The 21255-nt window shown below is 44.5% G+C and overlaps 6 protein-coding genes across 8 annotated transcripts in view; 4 read left to right on the forward strand and 2 right to left on the reverse strand.

Annotated features, from left to right (window-relative positions):
• The window catches only part of LOC6529368, an 86129-nt gene extending 84164 nt beyond the window's left edge, over nt 1-1965 (forward strand). For both annotated transcript variants that reach the window (XM_015196822.2, XM_002090337.3), the window contains 2 exons: nt 572-775; nt 831-1965. In XM_015196822.2, the coding sequence (XP_015052308.1) occupies nt 572-775; nt 831-1088 (462 nt within the window). In that variant the 3' untranslated portion in view covers nt 1089-1965. The remainder of the gene's footprint in view (nt 1-571; nt 776-830) is intronic.
• A 252-nt stretch (nt 1966-2217) lies between these two features.
• On the forward strand, nt 2218-3416 carry LOC6529369 (CDK-activating kinase assembly factor MAT1). The gene has a single exon (XM_002090338.3). It carries the CDS (start codon nt 2314-2316, stop codon nt 3274-3276), a length of 963 nt encoding a protein of 320 aa, XP_002090374.1. The 5' UTR covers nt 2218-2313; the 3' UTR covers nt 3277-3416.
• A 355-nt stretch (nt 3417-3771) lies between these two features.
• LOC6529370 (ubiquitin-conjugating enzyme E2 W) lies at nt 3772-10654 on the reverse strand. 2 transcript variants are annotated; one of them, XM_043206896.1, is made up of 5 exons: nt 10392-10654; nt 5386-5477; nt 5107-5209; nt 4813-5044; nt 3772-4747 (listed from the first exon to the last, which is right to left on the reverse strand). In XM_043206896.1, exons 1-5 carry the CDS (start codon nt 10413-10415, stop codon nt 4734-4736), a joined length of 465 nt encoding a protein of 154 aa, XP_043062831.1. In that variant the 5' UTR covers nt 10416-10654; the 3' UTR covers nt 3772-4733. The 2 variants fall into 2 exon arrangements, with proteins under 2 accessions (XP_043062831.1, XP_015052176.1); XM_015196690.3 differs by lacking the exon at nt 10392-10654 and adding an exon at nt 6067-6460.
• Nucleotides 10655-10726: 72 nt separating this feature from the next.
• On the forward strand, nt 10727-12629 carry LOC6529371 (D-aspartate oxidase). The gene is made up of 5 exons (XM_002090340.3): nt 10727-10865; nt 11138-11543; nt 11609-11732; nt 11813-11958; nt 12016-12629. Exons 2-5 carry the CDS (start codon nt 11356-11358, stop codon nt 12563-12565), a joined length of 1008 nt encoding a protein of 335 aa, XP_002090376.1. The 5' UTR covers nt 10727-10865; nt 11138-11355; the 3' UTR covers nt 12566-12629.
• A 460-nt stretch (nt 12630-13089) lies between these two features.
• Nucleotides 13090-21002, forward strand: LOC6529373 (ras-related protein Rab-3). The gene is made up of 5 exons (XM_002090342.4): nt 13090-13723; nt 17279-17523; nt 17970-18088; nt 18153-18324; nt 18390-21002. The coding sequence occupies exons 2-5, from the start codon at nt 17299-17301 to the stop codon at nt 18534-18536; spliced, it is 663 nt and encodes a 220-aa protein (XP_002090378.1). The 5' UTR covers nt 13090-13723; nt 17279-17298; the 3' UTR covers nt 18537-21002.
• Nucleotides 15075-17079, reverse strand: LOC6529372 (carbonic anhydrase 6). Its single transcript, XM_002090341.3, has one exon. It carries the CDS (start codon nt 16861-16863, stop codon nt 15271-15273), a length of 1593 nt encoding a protein of 530 aa, XP_002090377.1. The 5' UTR covers nt 16864-17079; the 3' UTR covers nt 15075-15270.
• Nucleotides 21003-21255: the final 253 nt, after the last annotated feature.

Raw genomic sequence — 21255 nt, forward strand, 5'->3', positions numbered from 1 at the left:
AAAACATTTTTCAAAAGTGTGGGCGTAGCAGCTTTGGGCGGTTTGTGGGCGTTAGAGTGGGCGTCGCAAAAAATTTTTTGGCAAATCGATAGAAATTTACAAGACCAATACAAAAATGAAAAAATATCAAAACATTTTTCAAAAGTGTGGGCGTGGCAGTTTTGGGCGGTTTGTGGGCGTTAGAGTGGGCGTGGCAACATGAATCGACAAACTTGCGCTGCGTCTATGTCTCTGGAGTCTGTATGCTTAATCTCAACTATGTAGCTTTTGTAGTTCCTGAGATCACAGCGTTCATACGGACGGACAGACAGACGGACAGACGGACATGGTCATATCGACTCGGCTATTGGTCCTGATCAAGAATATATATACTTTATATGGTCGGAAACCCTTCCTTCTGCCTGTTACATACTTTTCAACGAATCTAGTATACCCTTTTACTCTACGAGTAACGGGTATAAATATATTACCAATATTTTCAATAAAAAAATATTACACACCCATATAACTGATCGGATTTTTGTGCATGTTTAGTGGTTTCTAGTTTACAATCATTTCTTCCGATTTGCAGTACCATCCGAACATAAGCTGCGAGGAGTTTGGACGGCGTCTGATTGCCGATGGCCAGGACGACATTGGTATACCGTTCGACAACGAACTGATCAAGTGCTGCCCCATGTGTGCGGTGCCCATCGAAAAGGACGAGGGCTGCGCCCAAATGATGTGCAAGCGCTGCAAGCACGTCTTCTGCTGGTACTGCCTGGCCAGTTTGGATGTAAGTCCATTGAATCTCACAAATTATTCACAAATACTTATAAATATTTCTGCAGGATGACTTCCTGCTGCGGCACTACGACAAGGGACCGTGCAAGAACAAGCTGGGGCACTCCAGGGCCTCGGTGGTCTGGCATCGCGCCCAGGTGATTGGGATCTTCGCCGGCTTCGGAATCCTGCTGCTGGTAGCCTCGCCCCTGCTGCTTTTGGCCGCGCCCTGCATCATCTGCTGCAAGTGCAGAGGGTGCACCGGATCCAAGATCGACGAGGTGGACGCCGAACTGGAGGAGGAGGTCACCGCGTTGCAGGGCTAGGTGGCTAGATCTCCACACATCCCCATCCATACGCGACATAGGCTGCAGCCTGTAAATGCAGCTGCTGTAATTACTGGTAGTTTCTATTGTTAATGACGACAGCTTACGTACATTTATTTTAGTTATTACAATTATAATTGTATATGTGTTAACTAAATTGTGATATTTACAGTGATTCGATTTCTAATTGAATCGACAAATTTGTTGAGAACCTATACAAGACCTATGCAAGACGCCTTTGATTCTTTTTAGGTTCTGTCTCTACATATATTCTTTTCTCCTCCCCCTAACCACACCTTTGAATATATATTCGCCTAAATCAATCTGTATAAACCGAGTAGGTCCTCTTCGTAGCGCATAAGTTAGTCTAAATATATTAGGAGTACGCCTCGTATTGCAACAGTGCTTTTATAACGCACCCACCCTAACAAAATCGCCCCACTCACCCACTCAATCCTTCTCTCAAGTATTACGCATGCAACTAACACCCAAAATTTATGGGTCACTTTGATCAACTGCTTGTTAATGCTTTTATCTACGCAAACAAATATGTACTGCATATAAAGGAGGTGTATATGTTGTCACTACTATTGTTTATTGAATGTATTTAATTGTAAATTTGAATACGCAGCTAAAACAAATGTAAATCAAATCGCTGCTCTCGGGTCGCTCGCCCAAAGGCTGGCGGTGCACATGGCTTGGGATGATTTGGTTAATGTAAATTATTGAATTATTTAATGCATATACACTCAGAACACATATATCAAAATACGTATGACATAAAAGTGCGTGTATCTTTAAAGAAACCATATTTAAACTTTACTCTTAATGTGAACAACTACCGCGTATGCTGTTTGAAATAAAAATGTTAAAAGAATGGTGTGGATTTTGATTTTTTGCACAGTATTGGGTTTCTTAATGGCTTCAAATCACAAGATGTCTGATTTCTTATTCTCGAGCATCCATTTAATTGGATTTCGATTTCAAAACTTTTGAGCTTGTAACGGCTATTGTAAGTCATACTCAATGTCTGGCAACGCTATGCTTGGCAGCTGCGAGGTTCGTGTATGCGCTAGATGTGAATTAAATGTGAACCGATACCGCCAACAAAGCATGGTCACATTAGGGAATGCATACAATAATAATTTATCGAAAACATTGGCCGGCAAAGAGTTTTTATTTACAGATTTCAGCCGCACTATTGGATAGGTAAACCGCCGACGCGATGGACGACCAGGCGTGTCCGCGGTGCAAGACCACCAAATACCGGAATCCATCGCTCAAGCTGATGGTCAACGTTTGCGGCCACACTCTATGCGAATCCTGCGTGGACTTGCTATTCCTCAAAGGATCCGGCGCCTGTCCGGAGTGCATGGTGCCCCTGCGGCGTAACAACTTCCGCGTGCAGCTTTTTGAGGACCCAATGGTGGAGAAGGAGGTGGACATTCGTAGGCGAATTCTGCGCGACTACAATAAACGCGAGGAGGACTTTGCCTCCCTAGCGGAGTACAATGACTATCTGGAGGAGATCGAGGACATTGTGTACAACCTGTGCAACAACATCGAGATAATCGAAACAAATAAGCGAATTGAGGCCTATAAGCGCGATAACCGTGAGGTCATCCAGCGGAATAAAACCCGCGTGGGACGCGATGAGTACGCGTTAGAAGAGATGCTGGAGCTGGAGAAAGTTCAGGAGGAGGCGCGTAGGAAGGAGCTGGACGAACTGGAGAATGAGCATAAGAAAAAAAAGGCCCGCGACAAGCAGGCGCTGATCGAGGAGCTTATGTACAGCGGCAAGGATGCCGCCCAAATTGTCACCGAGTTTGCCGAAAAAGCGGAAAAGCAGCGCGAGGAGGAGAAGCAGCTTCCACCGCCGAAGCCTGCCAACGAGTTCTCCACGGGCATTAAGTTCGGACAGACGGCTGATCCCAGCCTGCTGCCCGTTCCCAAATCGGAGGAGGGACCCCTTTTCGTATACGAGCCACTAGTTGCTTTGAGTGAGGGACCTGCCATGCCGCCAACAATTGAGATCGTGTCCAGCGGCTATATAGCCCACATACGAGCGGAAACACCGCAGGAGAACGCCGGCGGATTCACATCCACTCTGGCTTGTGAACGGGCACTACAGGAGGCGCTGCAGGGACTCTACTATACGGCGACAGCGGGTGTGGTTTCTGGCACCTAGCTCTCCGAAAATAACTTAATGGTCGCACAACCAGAGCACTGAACGCTTAATTTTGTTGAACAAATGTGTCCTATATGAATCCCTTCAGTTAACTCGTAACTTAATAGATGTTAAACAAATAAAAGCTATATCCTACGTTATAGATATTATTTATTAAAAAAAATGGATTGTTGTTGGGTACATAGATAGGCTACATGGGAAAATGGTTCCTTCAACAAAGGAAGCATATCTCTGAATTCAAAAGAAAGAATTCGAAAAAACTAAGCTTTCTAAATATTAAAAAGCAAATTATTGAAAATTCAGTTTCCTGAAACTAACCAACATCCCATTGACCGTGCTCCTTCTCGTATTTAAGTATGCCAAACGTGTAAATACAGATCCAACACAAGTTCAGCTAATTTATTTAGACTTTGAAACCTTTAAGGAGGGAATTGACTAGATTGAAAGGCTTTGTCGAAGCCTGGCAAGAAATAAGCCAAACAGAAAAACAGGTGATTTGACTACAGACTTGTTTTATTTTAAATACTTTTAACAGTAAATATTTATAGGCATATGCTGGATAAACATACATTGGATTTAACTTGCTCTTTATACATTACACGGATTACAGTTAAATTGTATGATAGTCGGACGAGTAGCTCGTCACATCCTAAGATCTACTTGCACAGTAAGAGGTAAATGTGTTCTGCGATCGGGCCACTTGCGAGATTTTTGGCCACAGATGGACTATCCTAGCCAAGTACATGAAACGGTTAACTTAACGACCTATGCATGGGCAATGTGAGAAGATTACAGAGTTGAGGACTGGTGACAATGAGAGCGATCGGGGATATGGCTGCTAATACATTTAAAATGTTGTAAACTTAACTATGATCGCATGAGTTTTTCTTCTCATCTAGGATGATAAAATACACAAAGTTAATATAAGCTGGGATAGAGGCGTAGTATGTGTGTTGGGTCACGCTCCTCGGGCAGGATGCCTTGAACGATGCTCGTGGAATGTGGAAGCAGTAACTGGCGACAACTGCCAGAACTATCAAACGTTCGACTGGTTTGCATACGCCTAGTAGTTAAATGGTAGCATAACATTTAATTTAGACATAAATTTCGGTCTTAACAATCTAATTAAAATGTTAACATTTAATAATAGTTTTTCGCACACGCCTTTTGTTGATTATACATAGCTATAATTAGAATTGGTTGCATGCGCCACGATTGTTTGCCAAACATTACTCATAAGTTTCTCGCTAACTTCTTTTGCTTTGTTTCACATTGCGTTCGCACCCGAGTGCACTTGGGTTTTAGTATGCTCCACTCGCGAGCAGTGCTTGACCGCCGTCCCATATTTCTTGGATTTCTGGGGGCGTCTGGCCGTGTTCTCTATTGATAATGGTGTTTTTTTGGGTGGATGCGCAAAGCAGACATCAGCAGGCAGTATTCGTAAATGGCACTTCTAACTAAACAGAATCATCTGAAATAAAACATTAAGTCGAGTTTAGAGTCTCGGGCTTCAATTTGAAAATCACGCATACGTACCGTGGTACCACCATTTAGTCTTTTTAGGATTCTTATTACAGGTTTTTACGTATAGCGTGTTGTCCGGCGGACGTTTCTTTTCGCGGCAACTACTCAACATGGAGGCTATGCTAAGGCACACGGACTGCACGGACAGCGCCGGCGACCAGTCCTCGGTCAGAATGGATAGGCAGATGTGTCCGTTGCTGTAAACATGTGGATGCACAGGTATATTGGTGCCGATGAAGGTCACCTGGCAATTAAAAGAAGAAGGTTAAGATTTAACAGCCTCGCTCTGTTAAAATGAACTATTACCTCTGGCGAATCGAAGGGATATTTATTGTTGAATTTAAAAAGAAGCTGGAAGTCCTCGCCCTCGTAAAGTGTGCCCTCGAAACCTTTAATGTTTATTTTCCATCTGTAAACAAATCAAAAGTATTAGTGTCAGCCTCCAACAATTGCGGGCTTTGTTTTCAGCGACGGAATGCTGAATTAAGCTTAATTTTTGTATACTTTCATTACACATGTGCTTGATTTAAACCAGTTTAAGTTGACGCTGAACTTGGCCTACTCCGCCTCGGAGGTCATACTTACTCGGATAAATTTTGCTGTACGCTCTCGGTGTCGATGGTTACGCCTGGTGGAGGCTCCTTGATCAGGGACATCAGCTCTTTGTGTAGGCGGCGCTGTGGGGGAAAAATAAAATTAAGGGTCGTGTATTAGTTAATGACTCGGACAGTTCGGGCTATATCTTATCGCGAAACACACCTACAGCTGGGACATTCTACTTAAGATTTCTGAAGACTTATTTTTTCCGCCCGCCTTATCGGTGCGCCATTTCTCCTTTGGCATACAAACGCCAATATACGCTATATGGCGAGCACATGCATACGCACGTATATATAACGAAATGCACGATAAGATAAAAACGAATGTCACTGAAATTTATAGAACCGCCGATTGTTTTTCCGTCTTTCTGGTCTCTCTTATCGAGTGATTGCCACTTGCAGGCCCGTTTTCGGAACCATAAACAAGTACCGCACCACTGCCCCCACACTGAGCTGCTGATAAATGGGTTTGATCGATAAGGGCTAAATTTTGCAATGGCAAGAATAATAAAAACAAATCTCGGCACAGCCTTGAAGGAAATCAACAGCCTATTTAAGCAGATTTCACTACATACCCACGACGCTATGAAGCACTATATATTGTCGACCAGCCGCTCGAACTTTATATCTGACCAAAGTTCAGGTTTTATATCTCAGATATACTTGCCTCCCATCGCGAGTTGTCCAACTGTAGGGGTTTGCCGCACTTGGAAACCGGTGGTGTTTTGGGTTCCTTGGGTTCGGTTATGATCTCCGATTTGGGTATTTTGTCTTTTGGCTTTTTAAAGAGTTTCAGCATTTTGTCGTTATAGTTTTTTTATAGTTTTTCACAAATTTGAAGTCTAGTTCTGTCACCAATAACTTGTCACTATTTGCAGATTTTTCTCGACCTGCTGGGCTTTCACGTATTTAATTTTATAAGTTAGTTATTCAGACAGTTCAATATGCCAGCGTTTTCCCTAGGAGACGACAGTGGGCGAGGGGCGTGGCAGTCATTTTATTCGCGAACCGATTCTTGTCGACCAATTCCGGCAACGTTCGTGGGACGACTGCAGGAAAGCACCCAGAAAATTGTGGGAGAGACTACAGGGCGAGTCGAGTGACGAAGCCCGACGTAGCGACGTGCCTCGGTGTGCGTACTGTAGGTACTGTATAAGTAGTGGTCGTCGCCGCTTTCGGCACCATCCGCATATACGTTGTGCACTATCAAAAATAAGAATTCGCAAGTGCAGCAAAACGGCCCAAACTAGTTCGTTAACCTAAACGAGTTGCCCGCACAGCTGGTTTTGGCTCAAACTTAAGTCGCGATTCTGTCCCCGGATCACGAGATGGTGGTTTCCGCAGCCCCTTCACCACCTTATAGGTACTGGTCAAATCCCTTATCGGACCACTGTCCTGGCACGCAGCCATTACCTGATAAGCACACGATTAGATTGCAGCGATAGAAATGGCGATAAGCACATCTACATATCTGTAAATACAGTGTGGGAAAAGCTCTACGCATTGAGGTACCAAAATAAATTTATTTAAGGATACGCAAAGCAATCTTACACAGTTGTAAAGCTTATCTACAGTTTTCTTTTACGGAAGTGGTTGTAATAAAATAATAACATGTGGAATAAAAACTCCTCTCGCACTGATGTTAATTAAGAAGCATTTTACCAGTATATTGCGAACTCGTTTTGCTCACTGCACATACTCGAACAAAAGGAACACAAGTGTTCAAGACGGTTGCATACGTCAATGGGGCATACATTTCAATTGAAGGCACAATGAGATCTTCGGCGTTTACAATTGAAATGAAGACGAGCGTCTGCTCGTGATTAAAAGCAATCAAGCAGGGCCCTCTAAGATGATCGATTATATAAGTCGGACATTGGTTTACAGCAGAACTGGTTCTAAATGAAGCGACAGATCGACAACCACTTAGCGAGTCCAATTAAAGGGGCCCCACAAAATAAGCTCTAGTAAGCAACCATACTACAGTATATTTGATATATAGAATGATAGACCCAAAAGGCCGCTATATGCGAAGAACTCAGCACTGAAGTAGGCCAGACCAATAAACACGCGCCACACTCTGCGGGGGCTACTTGCGTTTATTTTAGACTCAATCAAACTTAGAGACCAAAACAAAAGCTGCTTAAATCCCCCAGAAATAAATAAATAAAACTGCAATTGAATGCCAACGTCTACGAGGAGAGCGCTGCCTGGGAGATTTTATGAAAACACAAAACAGTCAAACAATGGACTCGAAAAATTCTTCGGCAATAAAAGCCAAGCAGAGTGTAAACAAATAAACCAGCGACTGTCAGACTTTGGTGGCGCTGGAAAGGGGAGCCACCTCCGTTTTTTTATTTATTTCGCATTTTGCTAGAATATTTTTCGGCTAAGCACAATGGCCGACGAATAAAGCGTGCCACCACCGAAATCTTTGTGGCTGATAAACATTTTGGCAGCTGATAGGCGCAGTAATTTGGAGGTAAGCCAGAGGGTGAAGGACGATTAGCACAGCCGTAAACACATGGAATGTGGGTGGCTCTGCAAGATGGGGAAATCATTTGAAATGAATCACGTCCCGAAAAATGTTTTGGAAATCGCATTTGCTGGCCAACCTTGGACTGTGAATCACACGCCAGGCAAAAATAAACAAACACAAGCCAGTACTCTGGCCAAATTATGCAAGTGGGAGGCCCAGGGGCCCGGTCCCAAAGCCATATAAAGCGATTTCCTGAACCGGAGAAATGCTAAGCGCATTACGGTAAAGGTGAAAGCGGAAGAACCGAGGGATGGGCCTGATTATACACTCGCTGCAACCTTAAACTTGGCAAAAAGCCACCTGCCCTTCGCCGCCGGTCGATAAATCATCGTGTACGTCATCATCGTACTTTGTGACGTCAGAGATCGTGCTGAGTGGCGTTTTATAAAATAACGAAAACCTGATGCGCCAGTTTTGGCGTTATCATCTGCTTAAAAAGAGAGCGGCAATCGACATGTGTCACGTTCGCGGCGGATGAGCAACAAGTTCCAGACCGCATCTAGAACATCTCCTTTGGCCGTTTGCCGCCGACATGGAAGCATATGGCCATAGGGAACAATGGGAAACCATCACTGCCATCACTGAGAGCGGGGACGTGTTGTCGTAGCTGACACGTGAAAGGCGTGTGTAATTACAATGTGCGAAACTTGTTGCTGTGAGGAAAAGACAACGGAATCGTAGTAATTAAATTAAAATTAAATTAAATGTAAGCGACAAAGGTGTCTCCTTTCTGAGATTAAAGCGTTCTTCGTTGAAAGGCGATGGAAAAACCGATGAAGAAACTGGCATATTAATCTCAAAGTCTATGAAATTGCGCAGGTACACTTCAAAGCGATTAAATCTGCCGATCAGCGATCACGTTTCGCAGGTCAGTGACTTCAATAATCCCTATATTGCCAAGACCTTATCAAGGGGACACATTCGATGAGCTGAATTGCTCTGCTGCCCTTTGGATGCCTTTCGATTCAGCCTCTTAAACTCCCCCATCAATCACTAATTGACTCGCGGGACTGCTAAGAAACCAAATCACTTCCTTATGGCGAATATCTGTTATGCCTAATATTCTTCGTGATCGGATCTGCCCATGCATATTTCATGATGCCACTTCGGAGGCTCGATATATCTTGATTTTCAACTACAGTCTGCCTTCTACAACTAAGACTTATAAAATAAAAATGTACCATATAAAAATATACGAATATGTAAAATTTAAAAACACTTTTCATAGTATTCAAAACGTTTTAAACTGGTTCTATAATGTGGTGGCTATGGCCTGCTGTTTATTTATAGAGATCTAATGAGTAAAGAGGAGCGACGGACCATTAATATGTTTAGAGCGTGCCAATAATGTCGCAATTAGGGAGGGTGCAAGAGAATCCCTGGGAAAAACGTTTGGCCACCGGTGATCAATGGTTTGCTTGAGTTAAACCTGCGCACTTTGGAATCGAATTCGAGTATTTCGGCTACGAATTTCGCGTCGCGAAGAATCTGGCAGAGCAGCGCGTGCGAATTCGCGTGGCATCGAGCACTGAATGCGAGCGGTGTCACTGACGATGAGCTTCTATTTTCGGCGGATGGGAGAGCGATCCGAGTGAGCCAAATATGTACATATATGTGTACAAAAAGCTGCTGCTAGATGGGAAAGGCGCTGCATAAGCCAACAATATTAAACCCGATCATAATTGGGTGGGTACAAATGCATAATAAGAAAAGGTACAGCATGAATATGGCGTACTGGTATTATTGTATTAGAAAAGGTACAGCATGAATATGGCGTACTGGTATTATTGTATTGATATTGTATTTTTATATCAATATAATAATATATGTAAGACGTATTGCCAAGGCACAAAGATGCAATGACGAGACTGGATATACACACAGGTTTTGTAAAATGTATCATTTAACTTCAGTTGAAAGCAGAAAGCATTTTTAATGTATACAAGCCATAGGAGACTCCCCATCCCAGGCCAACAGCTCCCCAAAGAGCATCGAGCTGGCAAGGATCGAAGGTTTTAGCCACAATGCAAGTGCATTGTTTACGTGGCATAAACAAGCATTCCGGCGAAGGGAAAGTGCAATGAATGCCATGTAAACATTTGGCCAGTGGGAGGCAGATGACATTGGGATGTGTCTGTGGCCTGCGGGTGGGCACAAACAGCGGGCCGATTACGGTCGGGTTAGTAGCAATTAGCGACCCGGGTCATTTGACCTCGAAACTTCAGGAACCCATAAATTGTATAACAATAGACTTGATCGAGCTAATCGAGTAGGAAGCTGGACAGGCTTATCGAGAACGATGACGTTGAACCTTCGTGGGATGGCAACCCGACTTGCAATTGCGGAAGGAAAGCCTCGGATCGTAAATATTTGCCCAGCTGCGGGTGAAACCCTCTACTGTTTTACATACGCTTCGAATATCGAAATAATCCAAAGACTTCCAGAGAACTCACCTCGCTGGGCGACATCGAAGACATACTACTACTGCTGCTACTGGGGAAGTCCGTCCTTGTGTTCCTGCCGCTTGCTGCTCCAAAGCAAATCCTGGCTGCTCGCTCGCTGGCTATCGCTTCCGTGTCCTGCGTGGCCAAAGCTGTGCGTAAAGCCTGCTTTCTCGGGTTTACTAGGTAAATGTTATTAGAAAAATAAATATCTGAGCGGACAGTGTGACCCTTCGGGCAGTGTTGCAAAACATTCGTGCATCGCACGTACCAATTGCGAGCGTAGCCAAAAAATACTGCACTCAGCTGTTCCGCGCTAAGGTATTTTTATTTTTTCTTTTTGAAAGGCGGCGAACAATTTACATTCAGCAGAGTATAATAATTGTTTTAAAAAGTTGTCAAGCTGACTTGAAGCTGTCGATTGACAAGTTATACTGACGGCACTCTGGAAAAGTTGTTGTGGTCCCTACAATGGACTTTTTGGAGGTGTGTACAACAGCTGATTCAACACAGTATTTTCGATGTACAGTAGATACCCGTTGAAACGTTTAATTAAAGTGAAAGTAAACCAAATTTAACCTTGTTGTTAAATTATGCAAATGTACCAGTTATTTTTACGCAACGATGATATTTTCTTACTTGACGATTCTCATATGAAACGTGTTTTTTTGATAATTGGTTTATTAAATTGAATTGCTTTTACAAATGGTATCTCATTTTAAATAGATTATATACATTTTTTTAACATTTATTTGCAGTTCATTTTAAGTGTTCAACACTGTAGTCAATCTTAAAGAAAAACAATGAATAGGAGGGTTTATTGCACTTTCAATAGAGAGCAGTAAAGTTTATCTCCGTGGAGGCGTAATGGAGAGCGGGGTTGATAAGAGCTGATAAGGAGCAGCCTAGCTTCGCAAGTACCACTCTCAGTATCAAATTGACTTCCATTGGGTAATCAACGGAAAGCGGATCCAGAATGCACTTCGGAGTCTTGGGAAGTGGTATTATCGGTCTTACGACCGCCCTGGAACTCCAGAAGGAGTTTCCCACGGCACGGGTTTCCGTGATTGCGGATCGCTTCAACGAGGACACCGTCAGCTATGTGGCGGCTGGCATTTTCCGGCCTGGAACCAGCTTCATGGGCCCCACCCAGGAAATTACGCAGTGAGCCTCTGTTTAAGATTGAACCCCATACCAGTAGTGCATTTATTGGTGTTTTTTCGTCGTAGACAGTGGATGACCGATGCCTTTAACTACTGGGATGAGCTGCGTCGCTCCAAGGAGGCTCCTCTGGCGGGCGTGTGCCAATTATCCGGCTATATATACTCCCGCACCTCCCCCTCCATCGTACGGGTACGTTACCGGGCAGTCGACAATCAGTGATTCTTATCTTCATCGGCTTAATTCGATTTATTTTGTATTGGCTGCCTTAGAACCACTTTATCGAGAAACTACTGCCCGTCTACCGAAAGGCCACGGAGGAGGAACTGAAGCTATGCCACGGCGGGTGGAAATACGGATCCTTCTTCACCACCTGCCTTACGGAGAGTCGGCTCTTCCTGCCCTACGCCACCAAAAAGTGAGTAGTTAATTTCTAATTTGAAACAAAATAATCTTAAATTTAAAATTTCCTTAGATTTCTGGAGAACGGAGGAGAGGTTCTTCGTCAGCATTTGAATAGCTTTTTCGATGTGCCTCAGAACTTTGACGCGCTTCTTAACTGCACCGGAATGGGAGCCAAAGAGTTGTGTGGCGATCAGCACCTGGTTCCAATCCGGGGTCAAGTGCTAAAAGTGCGTGCTCCCTGGGTAAAGACAGCTTTCTACGGGGATTACGACACCTACGTGCTGCCCGGATTCGAGACCGTCACCTTGGGAGGATGTCGGCAGTTCGACAGCTACAACACCAAGTGGTGCAAATACGATAGCATGGCCATCCGAGAGCGGTGCTTCGATTTGCTGCCCAGTCTACGGAAGGCGGAGATCGTCCGGGAATGTGTTGGTCTGCGTCCACACCGTTCTGTGGTGCGGGTGGAGTCAGAACTGATCACGAGTCCGGAAGGCAGGCGGCTGAAGGTTGTCCACAACTACGGCCACGGCGGCTACGGGGTGACCACTGCTCCTGGAACGGCTAAGTACGCAGTTCGATTGGTACGCGATCTGCTAGCGGGAAACAGTAAACTGTAGGTGGTAAAATCGTTGTTAATTGTTGGTCATTAAACTCTTTATACGCAGACTCTTTGAACCCCGATTTAATTTCTTTTTTTTATGGTGCCATAAACTAATTAAAGCTCTCGAGGTTTTGACATGCGCTATTAACAAGGAATGCGACCATGAGTATAATTCATATGTAATATGATTATTTAATCAATTTAATAATCAATGTATGCCCCAAGTCTTCGTTAATAGAATATAGGAAAATAATACAAATAATTTGTAATGAAACATAATCCCTTTAGTTTAAACCAGTTTGACAGTTTCTAGTGGCATATTATCAAGAGTTCCTTAGACTCCACAGTTTTTGGGCCAGATTAAGATGTATCAAAGAAAGTGTAGTTGGCGCCCACGATTAAATTCAAACGAACCCCTTGACCAGTTCTCCAAAAGGCTCCGGAAAGTGGAGTGCGCATGTCCGGCGCATGAATGGAAAGCTCGCGCGAAATCGCCGCGAAAGCTACGCCCACACACGGACACCCCAGGCACGGAGACCCATCGATTTTCAGCAGCAGGAAAAGCAGCAGAGAAATTGTGTGGGCAGCAGCCAGTCATCCAGTCAGTTAAGCAGTTAGGCAGTCAGCCAGGTTGAAACAGTTGAATTATGAAAACGTATACAAAACTGGGCCGTTTTCGCCGCAGCAGTCAATTCGCCGCCTGAGAGCGAAAGAAAAATTGAAAATTGTGTGTCCTTTGGTGTCGACGTGTCGAGGCAAAAAGGTAGAACAGTTGGTGCGTTGCATTTGCTGAATAATTAAGCCACTGCAGCCGGAGTCAGCTCAAACCTGGCCAGCCGAGTGGGTCGCGGGCGTGTGAATAGTTGATTGGGTAACCGTAAACAAGTCGACGAATCAATCGACGCGGAACCGCGGCGTATGTCAGTCCAGTGCCAAGGCTGAGTCGAGTCCTTTTCCTTCTCCCTTCAGCGAAAGGAGCTGCCATTATCGATTTGTGTGTATGTGCGAGCAACAACACGGCGTACCTCTCTCTCACCCACACATCGAAAACAGCAGGATATTTTTGTGGCAACCGGATCTGCAGCAGCAGCAGCACCATAATCAGCATCTGAAATAGCAGCAACTGCAATATTTGCAGCAGAGACTACAGCAACCGCAAAAACCTCAAGACAGAGTAAGTTTATCTGACACATTAAGTATACTCCATGATTTACCAAAGTGGGGGAATGGGAGTGCTAATTTCAGCTAAAAATCAAAATACCTGAGTTTCCGCCTCAAAAACCTAGCTGTATCAGTTCCATATTGTCAAAAAAAGTGGCCGTTGGTTTAATTTTTTTTATTTATAAATAATTTAATGCCTCTAAACGGATTTTATTTTGACATTATAAATAGTTTCCTGTAAGCTATTTATCATTACTTTCATCGTAATTTAAAACATTTCTGATACCTGCGAGCTGCGTGTTATTATCTTATTGACAGTAGATATGGGGCATACATACATACGAATGTGGCAAAGTAATATGTTTACAATTTTCAGAAGAGTTGATAGTTTTGGCCTTTTTCTATGGATTTCAAAAAATCACCTAAAATAACAGCATTTGCCTAGAAGGGCACATGCTTAATATGTACCTCTGACAACAAACATAAAATGGAAATTCGCATTCAGCCTTGGTTTTTGCCTCTGAAACTTTTTCAATTGCAATCATTAGGGCAGGATTGAGTTCACGTTTTGGCCAATATTGGGTTTCTTATCAAAAAGTAAACGAGCCCGCAGCTGCCGACCGCTGAACAGCTGCCGAATCATTGGAAATTTGAAACATGAAAGAGCAGTTAAGGGGGTGGGAAATGGGGGCAGGGGACCAGCAGCCACCCCCACGCAGGGGGAAAACAACAGGAAAATCGATAATTACACGCAGTCGAGCAGATAAAAACATTTCCACACAGCGCCTGTGATAAGGGCCGTCTGCCGTTGAAGCCCTCTTATTGCGGCCCATCTTTTGGCGTCTGGGCTTGGGTTTGGGTTTGGACCCCTCCAGGATATTTCTGGGGCTGAAGAGGCTTGACAGGAGCGAAGCCTGTCCTTTTGCCAGCAAAATCCTTGACGATGACGCGCGCACTCGGTCCTTCTACACCAAGTCGTTCATCAGCAATCTGACAGCGTTTCGCCGCTGCGCAACTTCTGATTCTGGAGGGGGAAATGAGGATGAGCGGGAGCGGAAACGGAACCAGGAGTTGGCTATATACACAAATTATCGACACAATGTCGCCTCCTTCCTTGCATATGGAAAGCAGGCAGCCAACCATCACGAATGGCAAACTGTAAGCCGAGACTGTTGTCACTTGGCCAAGACAAGGCTGAAAGTTTTCAAGGCCGCACCAGCCCACTCCGCCGTCCAGCTGACAATTCCCCTCGAGTTCTCCCAGAGACGTGACAGGGATAAGGAGTGGGTCCTTCCCCAAGCCAGGCCGCCAAAGCCAACACCACCCGCCCACTCTAAGGGTAAAAAGTCAAAGGGACTGGGGGGTTATGCTTCAGAAAATATAAACGCAACTTCTTTAATCCACGCGCACGCGATTCAATCGCTTCCGGGCACACAGAGAGCAGCAGTTGGCCCCCAGTCGGCCTAGACCGGTGTTCCGTGTACTCCATCTGGCCCCACCGGTTCTTCGTGCAGCATGGACCACAAATGGAGGACATAATGGTTGGTACTGGCATATCTGCTACTCAACCATCTCCATCCGTACCCCGATGTTGACGCCATCGCCCACGCTGCAAAAGGCATCAGCCTTGCAGCCGTTCTGGCCACCCAAGTTCATTCCCACTCCAATGCCTCTGTTATGGATCATTAGCTCCTCCGGTGTATCCTGATGGATGCCGCACTTGGACTTGGATTCATTGCCGCTGCTGAAAATCACAATGCCAGGATTGCAAAATAAACCCTGATTGGGAGCCATCATGGGCACCTGAAGTGGCTGTTCCAGTTCCCTAGGTGAATCCTTGCGCAACAGCGTGGTCATGCATATGCTGGTGTTGCTGCTGCTAGTTATTATGGTCGTGGTATCAATGGTCTCCACCAACTGACCCTCGTCCTCGGAGGCAGCGATGGCCGCCGCCTCACTTGCCCGCTCCTGCTGAACTTTCAGTTCCCGTTCCCTCTGCCGCTCCAATTCGCGCTCCAGTTCCAATTGCTGCACCTGTTCGATACGGTCCTCCTCGTGCTCCTCTTGAGCTTGTTGCTGGCAAAGCTCCACATGCATTCTGGACAACTGGGCGGCGTCATACGGGCAGAAGCAGTTAAGGCTTACGACCCGATTGCCCATGTTCTGGACTGGTCGGCTGTTACGGGCTATGGGCGAAATCCCGTCCGGACCGAGGAGCAAGCGAAAGTGACGCAGCTGGAAGTCGCTTATAGCTAGAGACTCGGGAAAGATGAACCATTCGGTGCCCTGGTAGCAGGGCGGATGGGTCAGCGAACCGCCGTAGGAGTAGAATCCGGATCGAAATGGATACATCAAGTAGGATATGGGAAATGGGGGAATCTGCACACGCGTTCCGGGCTTTTGAACCAATCGCAAATTTTGCACCAGGGGATCGAGGTACGGATTGTGGGCGGACAAATCAAAAACGTACCCGATCATCAGGAGATCATAGCTACTTGTGCACGTCCTCGGAACACCCGATCCCGTTTTGTGCATCACCTGCATCTCAAGAGGGAACTTTCGGTGGTTGATCGTATGCTCGGATCCCTCGCTGTTGCACCACCCCCAGTGGAAGCGCAGCTCCAAAAACGTATAGCTGGCCAAGAGATCAGCTCCACTGATAGTTGGTGCATTGCCGTGGAACTGGGCCCGGAGGATAAGTGTCTGACCTGTATTCTCCAGCGTTATGCTGGCGGGTAAATCATCATAGTGATTCCAGTTCAGCAGCTCCCTTATGGCCAAGCGTTGAATTTGAGTTTCATCGATGTTGACTGGGCTCTGGAAGCAGTTTGCTTCCCCCACAGAACTGCCAGATGACCCGGACTTTGGTAACCAAGTATGCGGACCATGATTCATGTCGTATCCATATCCTGAAGCAGGATATCTTAAGTTCGATTTGTTCCAAAATCGCTGTGGAATCCTAATCAAAACGGGTACGCGCTGATATATATCTTTAAGTGATTCCTGATCAGCGTGGTAGACAAATGCTCCCAGCAGGCAAAGTCCAGTGGTAATCAATGGATGCTGGACCATTTGTCCAAGGATCTGATAGAGTATCAGGAAGACCAACTGCACCATCAGGCTTAAGACTGTTCCTAATGTGGTATCAAACATGTTGTCCTTGGTAGATCCGGACTTGCATCTAGAGTGCCAGTTGTGGGCTAAAACGAATCTGCAAACGCAGAAATGTCAAAACAAAAAACTTGAATACAAAACGCTGAACTCCTTTTAGATATCCAAGTTATTTTACGAAGCTTTTCGGCTCGTAGGTCTATGACTGTTCCGTTTGCGGAAGTGTTTATGTGACTGAGTTCCGATAAGTTCTGCTGTCTTATAGACAAAGTGACAGCCAAGTCCAGCCTGCTACTTTGATAATTTCCCCGTGATTTCTTGATGTTTTATTTAAGATATTATGGATGTGGATAAGAGATTGTGGTTTAACTTATTGTATCCATAGTATATATAGTTGCAATTGTAAGAGTACCCCAAGCCTGTACCTCTAATCCCTGTTTCGATCCACTCCTTGCAGCTCCGCTCTAAACAGACAAAATGGCGAGTGGCGGAGACCCCAAGTGGCAGAAGGATGCCGCCGACCAGAACTTTGACTACATGTTCAAGCTGCTCATTATTGGCAACTCCAGCGTGGGCAAGACCAGCTTCCTCTTCCGCTACGCCGACGATAGCTTCACATCCGCCTTCGTCTCCACGGTGGGCATCGACTTTAAGGTGAAGACCGTGTTTCGGCACGACAAGCGCGTGAAACTGCAGATCTGGGTGAGTATATATTGGTGTATATTCTAAGCTTTATGTTCGGGTCGCAGCATGTGCTGTCTGTCTACTTTTATGGGCACTTGGGATGTGTAGAACTTGTTTGACCTCGATTAGTTTTGTGGGGGCAAATGAATCTTCCGGAGAAGAGCATTAAACCGGAAAGCTGAGACATTGATTTATTGATTGGCCATCGCTACGGTCGAGAGCGCAGGTGAGCGTCCTCTCGAGAGTCCTTGCTGTGCGATGCCAATCGTGTCTTCAGTCGTTCATCAATATAATATAATCAATGAATAGAAAAGGGTAGAGGCTTGTGGTTTAAGTCGTTAATCCATGTATTCATTATTCATGATTCATTCATTAGGTCTTCTCTAATATTTAAAAGGTTTTTAAAATCATAGTCACTTATTTCTTAATGGGTTTCCCATTGAACTATTTTATCGCTTTTATAGGACACTGCTGGACAGGAGCGGTACCGCACCATCACCACAGCGTACTACCGTGGAGCGATGGGTTTCATCCTGATGTACGACGTCACTAACGAGGACAGTTTTAACTCGGTTCAGGATTGGTGAGTGAATATATTCCTGAAAATTGATCACCTCTAATATATTTTTATATTTATTACTCCAAAGGGTGACACAGATCAAAACGTATTCCTGGGACAATGCCCAGGTGATCCTGGTGGGCAACAAGTGCGACATGGAGGACCAGCGGGTGATCAGCTTCGAACGTGGTCGCCAGTTGGCCGATCAATTGGGTGTTGAGTTCTTCGAGACGTCTGCCAAGGAGAACGTCAACGTCAAGGTGAGTGGGAATCCTTGTGCAAATCCGCAAACCCCAGATCTTCGACTAAACCACCTCATTTTCAGGCTGTTTTCGAGCGCCTGGTGGACATTATCTGCGACAAGATGTCCGAGAGCCTGGACGCGGATCCGACGTTAGTGGGCGGTGGCCAGAAGGGCCAGAGGTTGACGGATCAGCCGCAGGGCACGCCTAATGCCAACTGCAACTGTTAGAGGTTCGATGGACGGATTGGAGGACGGGTGGATCCTGCAGCACCGCAACAACCATATTCGTAACAACCATAGACAACAGAATTTGGAAACTAGCTAATTAGTCAGCAATGAACGGGGCTAATCAATGAAGCTAATCAGTAAGCCGACGATGACGGTTCGAATGCCGATGAAGAGATAATGATAATATAGGCGCGCATTCCCCTTTCTGTGGGGGCGTGGTCCTGTGTTTGTATTGATATGTGTATGTATATCCGTTGCGTAAGCTCGCTTCAGTGTAAATGTCAAATGTTATTTAATCCGATATTTGAATTGTATCTTGTAATTTGTAATTGGTATTTTATAACCTGTAATTTAATTGGCTGGCCGCAGCGATGGAACATTTGTTGAGTGTCTGTATTAAGTTGAGTTTATTGGAATTGCGAGATCGAGATTCAGAAAAAGAGCAAAGAATTTATCTAAAGTCCGATTTGACGGTAATTCGGCACTAATTAAGCATGCACCCCGAGTGCTGATTTAAGTCATTTGATTAGCGACCCCACCACAAGGGGGTCAGAAGGTCAGGAGGTCAGTCAGCACGAGTATTTCAAACCGTTCTCCACTTCCACATGTATATACGCTGGCTAAACTGTACAGTTTGAGATGTTTGACGAAACGCACAAAGCTAGCGAATCGGTGAAATCGAAAAAATAACTAACTACATATATAGAACACCCCTCAGCCACACACAAACATACCCATGTATGTATATGTATGGATACACACACACGCAAGAGCACTATACACACACAGACACATACCGGAAACGGATGTAGTTAAAGCAAAAATCCCCGGCTTGGAACATTCTAGAGAACGCAAACAAAGCGACCGAGTGGTAAGCCGCTATTATTAAATATTATGATTATTATTATTATGTACGTATGTATTTGTGTAGTCAAATGGAAAGTTTTAATGTGTTGCAAATGATAAATGAAATATATACATCAAATATACATGTATCGCATAGAGTACCAGCCAGATCCACAGCTACATATGTAGAGGTACTAGCAGTTTTTGTTGCCCGAATTCCCTAACGAACACCTTCCGAGGGCCAGAGCGACAATAACCCGCAGGAGATCAGGAGCACAACTGCGATCCCCTTCCCCTCGAGGTCAGGTCACCCAAGTTGATTTTCCAGCACCCACCCCCAACCGCCCACTTTTTCTCTTCCCTACGAGACTGTTGCGAACGGAATCCGGATTGCGAGTTACTTGAACCCACCGAGCCAGCTGAGAGATCGGTGCATTTAATTTGCCAGCCCAACAATCCTAGTCCCGAAATCCGAATCCCAAACACCACTGTTTATATGCACACACCACCCACTTTTCTACCTGTATTCTATATACCACATGTATACTGTACAAGGCTTTCCTTTGTTGCCGCTTTAATGACACAACAAACCGCTGCCGAGACTAAATTTGAACGAAGCTTGTAAGCGGGACAAGGACTTTGACTTGGGGGGATAACACTGCTGAATCTGAATATGTAACTGAATATATATAAATATATATATATTTGCCAATGCTCGTTAATGTTAAATATGTGTACAAGCAGAGTTTCACTTAAATTACGATTAAATTAAAGGCATATCGCTGTATTATAAATACCCAAAAAGAAGACAAAACGAAACGGAAAACCGAATCCGCACCCACGAAAATGCCAGGAAAATCTACACAACAGCGCAACGAGTTGCTTAGTGCCCGAGAAGAGAAGAGGGGAATGGAGCTGGAAGGGAATATAGGATGGAAAATGGAGATGATTCTCTACGAAAATACCTTAAGCCAGTCTTGGTCCTTTTGGCAATCGAACTGTTTTGTAAATTAATTAATCATACAACGTGCATAACCACTCGTTCAAGAATTTCTCCTTATATTCGTGTGTGGATTTCGCTTTTAGTCAAGCCCCAACTAAATAATCCAACCAATTTAAACTAAACCAAACTAAATTGATGATAAAACTAAATGTAGACCGGAGTAAAATCAAAGCAAATAATACAAACGTACCCGAGAAACAATTGTTGATGAATTTGTGCATAGGCATAACGCAAGCATTTTTGCGCTACATTGTTGTCATTTGAACCAATACTTAGCATATTGATTAATGCATTGTGTACTCAGCTGAACCAAATATTTGTAAACCCTATGAAAACAATTCCAACTCCAAACAAAATGGCATTATTTGAATTCCATTTGAATTGCAACAGAATAACCCAACTAGGCAATGTATACAAGAACGTCAAAATAAAATAATTCAATATATTATTCAATGATGGTTTTTAACACTAACACACATCTGCATACCCGTACTTATGAGGATACTAACATAGATATACAGATACACACATATATACATAATATACACATAATGGTATTGAACTTATTGTATTCCCATAATAAAATATATGCAAAAGGTGTATGGTAAAACAAAGGACGGCATTCTGTTTCTATTACGGGCGGAAAGGGATATCTGAAACTTATATATCCTTATGTTTACTCCAGCTCCCGTGTGCCAGTTCCACGCGTCCCTAAATGGAGAAGGGAATCCACCCATTCTCTTTTGAAAAAGGGAGTATTCTTCCATTAGGGACCGCTGGCCACACCCTTTTCTTTTTTGCTTACTCACTTACTTACTTTCATTTCTACAAGTCACGAAGACAAAAATTTGGAGCAACCTGTTTATATTT

This window comes from Drosophila yakuba, chromosome 2R (assembly GCF_016746365.2).
Source record: "Drosophila yakuba strain Tai18E2 chromosome 2R, Prin_Dyak_Tai18E2_2.1, whole genome shotgun sequence".
NCBI classification, from domain to species: domain Eukaryota; kingdom Metazoa; phylum Arthropoda; class Insecta; order Diptera; family Drosophilidae; genus Drosophila; species Drosophila yakuba.